At 45.2% G+C, this 10075-nt stretch overlaps 2 protein-coding genes and 2 non-coding genes across 4 annotated transcripts; 3 read left to right on the forward strand and 1 right to left on the reverse strand.

Moving 5' to 3' along the window:
* Positions 1–2644: 2644 nt before the first annotated feature.
* Positions 2645–3537, reverse strand: LOC123110648 (uncharacterized; the record flags this gene model as incomplete). The annotated part of the gene is given in 2 exon segments (XM_044531222.1): positions 2645–3353; positions 3477–3537. Coding segments are annotated over 2 exon segments (499 nt in total), but the record flags the coding sequence as incomplete, so codon positions are not given.
* A 334-nt stretch (positions 3538–3871) lies between these two features.
* On the forward strand, positions 3872–3944 carry TRNAR-ACG (transfer RNA arginine (anticodon ACG)). The gene has a single exon. It is a non-coding gene; the product is annotated as a tRNA-Arg (tRNA).
* Positions 3945–4019: 75 nt separating this feature from the next.
* Positions 4020–4092, forward strand: TRNAR-ACG (transfer RNA arginine (anticodon ACG)). Its single transcript has one exon. It is a non-coding gene; the product is annotated as a tRNA-Arg (tRNA).
* A 2843-nt stretch (positions 4093–6935) lies between these two features.
* Positions 6936–9175, forward strand: LOC123115785 (mitochondrial import receptor subunit TOM5 homolog). The gene is made up of 2 exons (XM_044536875.1): positions 6936–7092; positions 8772–9175. The coding sequence occupies exons 1-2, from the start codon at positions 7015–7017 to the stop codon at positions 8847–8849; spliced, it is 156 nt and encodes a 51-aa protein (XP_044392810.1). The 5' UTR covers positions 6936–7014; the 3' UTR covers positions 8850–9175.
* Positions 9176–10075: the final 900 nt, after the last annotated feature.

The following is a 10075-nucleotide window of genomic DNA, read 5'->3' on the forward strand; positions in this document are numbered from 1 at the left end:
ATAGCACTAAGCACATGAAGCAAGAGGCTCATTAAACAACACCTCATCCCTCCTTGATAGTATTGACTTTTCCTATAGACTCAATGTGATCTTGGATCACTAAAATGTAAAATGAAGAGTCTTGAGCTTTTGAGCTTGAGCCAATCCTTTGTCCTTGATATTTTGAGGGATCCACTTTCATCATCCATGTCATGCCATTCATTGAGCTTTCCTGAAATAATAGTCTTAGAATAGCATTAGCTCAATGAGCTATATGTTGTTATGAATTACCAAAACTACCTAGGGATAGTTGCACTTTCAACCTGTCAAAATATTGGCCATATGGATTCCATATATCAGCCACACATAAATTATAAAGAAATAGCACGAGTGCGAATCGAACCATGTAGGTTTGCTAGCTTCCGCCAATGGTTAACCACGACTAGACTTTCTTGTTTTGATAGGATACATCATGAATATATCCTTCACGTCCTATGTGGGCTGCAGTTGGTGGGACCTCCATTTTGCAGTGTTATTTTTTTACAAAATCTATTTATATTATAATCATGTGTTACAAAAAATATACATAGTAGTAAAGTAAATTAAATTATAAAAAAGAGCACTTTATATGCATGAATATTTTATTAAGAATGTGAACATTTTAAACATTTATGAACATTTATTGAATATATAAAACATAAAAATTCTATTTCATATTTTGTGAATTATGCAAATTATAATGTGAATACTTTTGTAATCTATAATTCGAATATATGGATAAAATTTTAGATAATAAGTGAATAATTTTATAATTTAATTCTTTACATATATATATATATATTATTTATAACATTTGATTATAATTTACATATATGATGTAAACTTATAAAAAGTAATAGTGCAAAATGGGCCGCATGAAGTGCATTCCCTTATAATATTTAAAAGGATATAAAAACAAAAATTCTTAAAACATGAACACTTTTATATACTACATCAATCAATATTTTGTGAAAACTCTGACATTTTTAAACTTATATAAGCATTTACTGAAATATACGGAAAAATATAAATAAATTTGACATATTTTATTCAATATGCATATTATTACATGAATATTTCTGTAATTTATAATTTAATCATATGGATAAATTTTAAATTAATACGTCAATATTTTGTAATGTGATTTATTTTTATATTATATTACTTATAATATAATACTAGATTTTACTTATATATATTCTACAGCTTTCTAAAAAAAGATTGCAAAATTGGCTTCATTTGTATTGGTTTACAGTATAAAAACATTTTTATATTTCATAAATATTATTTTGGATATATGCATAATTTTAAAATAATACATGAACTATTTTCTAAAGAATTTCTTCTGTTTTGTGTATTATTTATACTGCAAGAATAATTAAACATTATTTTTATTAGTGAGATTAGAATTTGCATACCTTTACATATTTCTAAAAAGATAAACTCCAAGAGCGACTTTGTTCTACTACATTACAAAGAACTTACGAACAATAGGTGTGATGACGTTGTTGGTGCAGTGGCTATGACCGGTTGTTTCCCACCTACTCCCTCCGTTCCTAAATATAAGTCTTTGTAAAGATTCTGCTAGGTGGACTACATACAGAGCAAAATGGATAAATCTACACTTAAAATGCATCTATATACATCCGTATGTGGTTCATAGTGGAAGCTCTACAAAGACTTATATTTAGGAACGGAGGGAGTATATGATAGCAAGTTCGAGTTTTTCTTTCAAATTTCCATACTGTACTAACAGGCGGGACGGATTGTCCACAGAGACCGAAAACATGCAAGCTCTCCAACGTGAGCAGGAGCTCTTATGTGAAAATAAAAATAAAAATCAAGATTTTTGTAAAAAAACAAACCACACGCCCTCCTTCCTCCCTTCCTATCACTGACAGCGGGACATGCGCCATGCATGTGAGCCTGGTCAGCACCCCTTTCGTATCCAAACGTGATTTGCACCGTATTTTTTTTTTTAGAAAAGGAGGATGACTCCCGGCCTCTGCATCTGGGCGATGCATACGGCCACTTTATTAATTATTCTCACAAGACCTTACAAAGTCATACAACAATAAGACTAAAGCCGCGGTCTAAGCAATAAACTGTCGCTACACCTATCCAGTTGATGAAGGGGCGCAAATAGCCTGAGCCTAATACCAAACAGACATCGCAGCCAAGCCTAACATCTAAGACCTGAGACCCCAACCTAGCCACTTGCCGGGTCTGGGGCACACACTGGTCCGGCGTGCTCTCAGAGGCCGCCGCCGCCAACTGCCACCGCTCCATCTTCAGAACTGTACTGATGCATTAACCTTGCTCGGCCCAGCTATCGTCGACGCCACCACGGCGCCCAACGTCACCTCCTCCCTGCGCGCAAACAGCTATACACGTCGCGGTCGCCACTGATACACCTCAGCGCCATGCTGCCACGTACCACCAGCCGACACAGCTTGAAGCCCTTGGAGGATTTGTCGTGCGTAGCACCTGCCGACCAGGCATGACCAAGCGTAGCACCTGATTTGCACCGTATTTGCACGAACGAGCCAAGTTTTTACACCAGTTCGATCTATGCCGCAAGTTCTAGCACCAAATTGATCGTTCACGACAAGGTCTGACACCACCGTTATAATTAACTCTTTTTTTAAAAGCAATTCTGATTCTGAATCCTTTTAAAGATACAGATAAACTAAGTACAGAAGTGCTTCCATCAGAAGTTCGACAACACCCCTTTAATACAAAAACCTGCAGTATTGCAACCGAATGGCGCATCGTATAAATATCAGCCCATCTTTACAGGAGTACAGTAGATTAACTCTACGCAAGATCACAGGTGCTAGAATCAAACGCAGCAATTGACACCCGGTCGATGCTGAAGCAAGCAGAGTTCGTCGAGATCAGCCAGAGGAGCCCTGGAGCCTGGACACGAAGCTGGATGCGGCGAACGCGGAGGAGCCCCCGGCGACGCAGACGAGGGCGGCGACGGCCTGCAGCGCCACCTCCCAGGGGTACTGCTCGGGGACGAGGAAGACGACGGCGGGGCCGGCGGCCAGCAGCAGGAGCGCGAGGCCCTGCAGCGAGCCGGGGGTGCCGGGGTCGGTGGCGGCCGACAGCACCCCGAGCTCCTCCGCCTTGGACAGCAACCCGAGCCGCTCGACCGCCGACAGCGACAGCCCGGCGCGCTCCGCCGCGGACAGCAGGCCCGCCTTCTCCGCCTTGGTCAGCAGCCGCAGCTTCTCCACGTTCGTCAGCAGCTTCACGGGCGCCGACCCCTTCGTCGTCGCCGGCCGCGGCGGGCCCGCGGGCTTCCCTACCGGGAACACGGTGGTAGTGCCCTGCATGCGCCACACGCGCGCGTCGGTAAATTCCAAGTTCTTGGACACGCACGCACGCACGCATGGAGTCGACATGGAAATAGATTGATAGCGCAAGGGACTAACGGCAAGGCGCTAGCTTACCGACGATCTTTTCGTGCCGCCGGAACTGGGCTTCGGGCCCTTGGTTGCCATGGCGGTGACACTAGGAGTGAGGCGGCCCCTCCAGCCGGCCGTCCGCGCCGTAGTCGCGGCGACGGTGTTGGGCGACAGAAGCGACGCCATTGCCACCTCTCTCCTCGCGTCGTCGATGGATCCCCTGCTCTGCTAGGTAATGGTTCAGGACTTGGCGACGTGCAAACCTTCGTCCCTTTGGCTTCGGTGGAGTGGTGTAGCTGGTGTGTGCGGTGTCGCCTGATCCATCCAAGCAGGAGACGTGGCATCTCTCCAGCGCCACGAAGTCCAACGTTGGCGACGAATGACTATTAAATCACAGAAATAATGTTACTATATTTCTAGGTGTAATGGTGTCATCAAATGACTCCGTGGCCCAATAGATAAGGCGCTGGTCTACGAAACCAGAGACTCTGTGTTCGATCCCCAGCGGAGTCGTATCCCTTTTTTTTTCTCTTTATTATGTATGGCCCAACGTAGTTGTAGTTATAAAGCCCAAAAGTTTCGTCAACTGACTCTGTGGCCCAATGGATAAGGCGCTGGTCTACGAAACCAGAGATTCTGGGTTCGATCCCCAGCGGAGTCGTATCCCTTTTTTTTTTTGCTTTTCCTCTCTTCTCCTTTTTTTCCCTTCTCTTTTCTCTTTTTTCTCTCCGTCTCTTCCTGTTTTCAGCGGAGTCGCAACCCAAGAATCGAGTGCAAAAGCCCAATAAACACATATAGAGAAGAAGTGGGCTGCTGAATATAACACGTAACCCTCCGCCGCGCGAAGAAAAAAAAAGAGTAAAATGCACCGGCGGTCATTAAACTTACGTTGATAGCTCACTTTGGTCATCGTACTTAAGAATACGGTCAATACGGTCACTATATATGTCTGTTCGTGATTATACGGTCGTTGCCCATCGTATAGCTTCGTATTTTTTAGTTGACTGGTCAATAAGTCCAAATGGTGCCTCACCAGCTCGCATTCTCTCTGCCTTATGGGGGCCCAGCATGTCAGTGGGGTAAAAAAGCGGAGTCGTATCCCTTTTTTTTGCTTTTCCTCTCTTCTCCTTTTTTTCCCTTCTCTTTTCTCTTTTTTCTCTCCGTCTCTTCCTATTTTCAGCGGAGTCGCAACCCAAGAATCGAGTGCAAAAGCCCAATAAACACATATAGAGAAGAAGTGGGCTCCTGAATATAACACGTAACCCTCCGCCGCGCGAAGAAAAAAAAAGAGTAAAATGCACCGGCGGTCATTGAACTTGCGTCGATAGCTCACTTTGGTCATCGTACTTAAGAATACGGTCAATACGGTCACTATATATGTCTGTTCATGATTATACGGTCACTGCCCATCGTATAGCTTCGTATTTTTTAGTTGACTGGTCAATGAGTCCAAATGGTGCCTCACCAGCTCGCATTCTCTCTGCCTTATGGGGGCCCAGCATGTCAGTGGGGTAAAAAAGCATTGTCTCTGGCTTTGTGAATCCCCGCATGTGAGTGGGTTAAACAAGAATTATGGACGTTGGGTATCGAACCATGGATCTCTCGCTCGCCGCCGCCGACCACGTAAACTAACCGGTTGAGCGCACAACCTTTTTTGTGTAAAAAATTTAAATTGGTTGATACTTTATACTCCGTATAAATTACCCACGACGCACACAGGACGAGAACACATTGTACGCACACACGCGACGCACACGCTAGCACACAGCACATATGCACACAACAAAACACCGGAGCACAAGACTCACACTAGTACACGCGCACAAGAGTATCCGCTCTATATCTGGCCATGGGCCGGGCCGGGCCGGGCCGGGCTTGGGCTGGGCCTAAAAAAGCCCATGACAGAAAACTGAGGCCCAGGCCCTACCATCGGGCCTACTTTTCAAGCCCAAACCCGGCCCATATGGTAAAAAGCCCTCGAAAGCCCTTAGGGCTTAGGGCCGTGGGCCGGGCCTCTTTTTTAAAATGCCAATATGCCAAGCCCAAGCCCGTCCAGGCCCTGCTGGTGGGCTCCAAACTTAGGCCCAAGCCCGGCCCATGATCAAGCCCATCGGGCCTAGGCCCTGGATTTTAGGGCCGGGCTTGAGATGGCTAGGACTAATCCGCTCTCACATACAGCCATGCATGCATGTTCTCTCGATGGACGGGTTGTGGTCGATTGGACACACATACAAATAATGGATCTGATCGATTGAACACACACTGGCTAGTGTCGACTAGCTCGGCTGCAGCCGCCGGCCGGCAGTACTGTTCAACAGGCGAGATATGTAAAGCCATAAGTCCACGACCACACGCGCTCGGCATCAAAGCCGGGGGCGGGGGAAGGCGATGAGCTTGCCGCTGCGCCATGAGCAATACACCGAGAAGTGTTGTGCATGCACCTATGTGTTGCAGGGGTAGGAGGAGAGTAGTCACGCGTGTCTGGGCGCGCGCGTTCTTGCACCTGTCACCTGTGTGTTGTGGGCGCACGTGCATGCGTGCTGGGTGTGTGTTGTCGGTGAGTTGTACTAGTAATAGTAAATAAATTTTGCATCACAAAGGTTTCCGCGCGCGCTCAATTTGCTAGCGCGTTTGGGTTGCACCAACAAGTCCCTCTGTCGATTCGCCGAACAAACATAATTTTAGTTTCTTTTATTTATTTCTTTTTTTTTTTGAGGAATCAAGGGGGGGAGAGGATCCCCACCTGTATATATTACTCAAGCGGCCAAAACAGGCCTGGCCGTGACAGATTACAGATTACAGGGGCACGGCTATCCGTGTGGTAAGGTAGCTTAGCCAAGACCTAGCAGCTACCTTGTCAGCATGATCTCTCAGACGGAGTGAAAAAAGCTCAAAGTCAGTTACAATGTTCTGTGTGGTAAAACGAGAAGAGTGATCTTCAGAACGAAAGACAGTAGCATTGCGGGAGTCCCAGATGCGCGAGAGCACAACCAGGAGCACTTCCGGCCACACCCTGCAATCCAACTCGTGCGGTGGTTGGACCAGCCAGAGATCCTGGAACCTGGGCGTCGTGGGAAGGCCTAGTTGTGCCCAAATCTGAACAGCACGCGGGCAGTCGAGGAACAGATGCGAGGTATCTTCAGAGGGAGCAGCACAGCGCGGGCAGCTGGCAGAGTCAGACATATGCTTGTATGACAGGTTTGCTCTAGTGTTTAGTCTGCCCCGAAACACGAGCCAGGCAAACAGCTTTAGTTTGTGCGGCGCTCTTGATCTCCAGATAAGATCACACTGACATGTGGGACCTGAGCTGATGAGGAACCGTTCAAACTGTTTGACGGGTCAACTAAAAAAATACGAAGCTAAACGATGAGGCAGTGACCGTATAATCACCAACAGACGTATATAGCGACCGTATAATCACCAACAGACGTATATAGTGACCGTATTGACCGTATTCTTAAGTACGATGACCAAAGTGAGCTATCGACGCAAGTTCAATGACCGCCAGTGCATTTTACTAAAAAAAACTAACTAACCAGATAGAACTCGTCGGAAGGAGCGGGAGGAGATCCAAAGAGCAGACATGGCGGCGGCGCTGGAGACGATGAGGGCGTTCTGGGACTCGCAGTGCAACAACGAGGAGAACTGGGCGGTCAACTATGTCAGCCTCTCTCCCTCTTCTCGCTTCGATCTAGTTATTTATGTGTCGCATACTTATTAATTACCCTGTTCTTATGTCATTGCTGATGTGGAATTACTATATTATGGCAGTCCGGTTTGCTGCCTGCTACGGATGAGAGATTAGGTTTGGAATTTGGATGTTTAGGTTGTTCGCTAACCTTTTGATGTGTAGTAGTATATGGGGACCCGGGAACTTGGTAGCACATTGTGAACCTTGGTGGTTGTGTTCTGTTGTGCTTCAACAAGCTTGATTGTGAATTGCGATGCTGCTGCTCAAGGTTTTGGGCTCAATTAGGGCATAGAAAAAAGCCGAAGAAGTGATTTAGGCACTCTGACTCTGTCCTCCTGCCAGACCCTTCTTGGGGGCAGTTTCTCGGCCTTAGCACTAACACGCTTCGCTTGTTATCAGTTTAGACTAGTGTACTTGTGGCGTTGGTGAGACTATAATGTGGCGTTCTTACTAGTAAATTCATATAACTTCTAACTTGCTAGGTTCTGCACAACTACGGGTGTGGTTTTATTTCTTCATCTCTGTGTGTATAGATCCACCTCTATCTTCCATTGTATTCTCTTTATTCTACTATATGCGGTCCCCTCAAGGTTGTTCAACACTATGATCACAATTCATAGGATTAATGTGGGATCTAGGATCACGAATCAAAGGATAGTTCTAGAATTGGTAGGTTGGTCAGTCAACCTAGGTTGACAACCTTGGTTCCTTTGCTAGTGAATTGCTTACTTTAGTTACTTACCCTCACTAAAAAGTTGGTTAACAGTTAAATTATGCCTGCAGTGATCCTATTGATCTTCTAAATTTCTGCCTGAGAACCGATGTTTTTCTGTTGCTTTAAGTTATGCATGACATTGAATTTTTGCACTGGTTGATCATGTTTCTGATGTATTTTTAGTTATGTCTGTTAGTGGATCCTTTATATCTTATTGTCCCATGTGTTAGTTCTTGCCTAAAAGAGGAACCTTCATTTTTATTGAGGTGCAAAAGGATTTGAATTTGTGTTCCCCTCCGTGTTCTGCTATGCGATCCTCTCAAGGTTGTTCCACACTATGATTGCAATTCATAGGATATATGTAGGATCTACTAAGACAAGAAATCATTGGATTTTCTAGAATTGGTAGGATTAGTCAGTCAAACCTTGGTTCCTTCGCTGACGAATCGCTTACTTTAGTTACTTGTGAATCGCTTAGTTTAGTTACTTATCCCCACAAATTTGTTTGTTAAATTATGCCTGGCTATTAAATTTCTGCCTGAGATGTTTGAAATCTCTGCCAGAAAATCAATATTTTTTATTGCTGGATTCCTAACTTTTAAGTTATCCTTGACATTGAAACTTTGCAATGGTGGATCCTATCTCTGAATTTGTTGCCTGGCAGCTGAACATTTATATATTTTTTCTCCTATGTGTTTTTTTGGCCATAAAGTGGAACCCCATTTTTAGTGAGGCGCAAAATGATTTGAAGTTGTTCCGGCATGTTATCTCTTGGTGCTGCTGGAGTACTGTAATTGTGCTGGGCTGTTATTGGGTTAAGGAATACTAGATTAACTACTTGCATTGTAGTGATATTGTGCCCTTGTTGTTCAGGACGATATCTCCTGTTGGTACAAAAATCTCTTACTACCTTTTTTTATTTGTTCATTTACAGAAGGTGCTAAAGGCTGCTGGTATATTTGCTGGATCCGTCTTCCTTATGCACAACTTTGGCCATAATATGGTCATCTAAACGGGACTAGATAGGGCAACAATGGGCATTCAATGGTGCGGTGTTGCATTGCCTTTTTCGTTTTCTCATCAACATGGTCATCACACATGTTCTTAGTGTGGATTAAGGAGTGAAACTCTTGTTCTTAGACATTGGTTGGTAATAATGGCAGCCAAAGTAGTTATGTATTACCTTATAAGGTGTTCGCTTGCTTTGTGAATTATCAGGCAAATCGTCGCTAAATTTGGGATCCCCTTTTGTTAGGTCTTCTTGAGCTCTGCCCACCAGTTCATGCAGTGGATTAAGCCGATGATACTATATTGCTGTGAATATTTATGTCTTCCTGATTTCTGCTTGTTCAGTGTTTTGTTGTTGTTGCTGTTATGGTAAAGCTGTGAATGATATTTTCTCATCTGGAGTACAGCTAACCTCAGGGGTGTTTCACAACCAGATGCAAAAATTTCTCAAAAGTTTGCAAGCTGATCATTTGCTCTGTGCCTGTGCAAATAATCAGTTTGACAAGAGGATGGTGCAAGCCAGGGTACACCTTGCATTGTTTATTCTCTCAAAATGAGCGTGATTTGCGAGGTCATTAAGAATTGAACGAGTGTAGGATGTGAGAGATTATGACCAGACTTGCTACTAGATGCGACTATGCTACAGCACTGATTTGTGTTGTGTGTGGCTGATAGGCGGCACCTAAAATTGTAGGGGAACGTTTAAATCGGGCAATCGATCTCAGCGCTCGGTCGGTCTTCCCCATTTCCCATGTCCGCTCACGCCACTCAACTCGTCCCTTAGCATGTCGCTGACCATCGACCTGCGCTAAACCCAACCACATGGCCTGAAAAGGGCAGATGCTATGCTGTGAGCTAGCGATGGAAGCGCAGTGTTGCAAGCCACGGAGTCGGAGCGGACGGTCGACGGTGCTGTGAGCGGCGGACAGTGTTGTTGTGAGCAGAGGTGCTCGTCGCTGCAAAGGCCAGTGGCTATTGTTGTGGAGTCAAGTCGGTGCATCGAGCTCGGCAATGGGCAGTGCTACGACTCAGGCATGTCTCCGTTCGGCGACTCACGGTGCTATGACTCACATCGCACGCTGTTGTGTGTCAACCGACGATGGTGTGACGAGCTCGGCGATGGCTGGTGGTATGATCGTCACCAGCGGAGACCAGTGTGTGTGCTGCAACCAGAGACGCGATGTGCTACGACGGAAGCCATGTGGTACAACGCGGGCGATGGTGCTTGTC

Source organism: Triticum aestivum, chromosome 5B (assembly GCF_018294505.1).
Source record: "Triticum aestivum cultivar Chinese Spring chromosome 5B, IWGSC CS RefSeq v2.1, whole genome shotgun sequence".
Lineage (NCBI taxonomy): Eukaryota > Viridiplantae > Streptophyta > Magnoliopsida > Poales > Poaceae > Triticum > Triticum aestivum.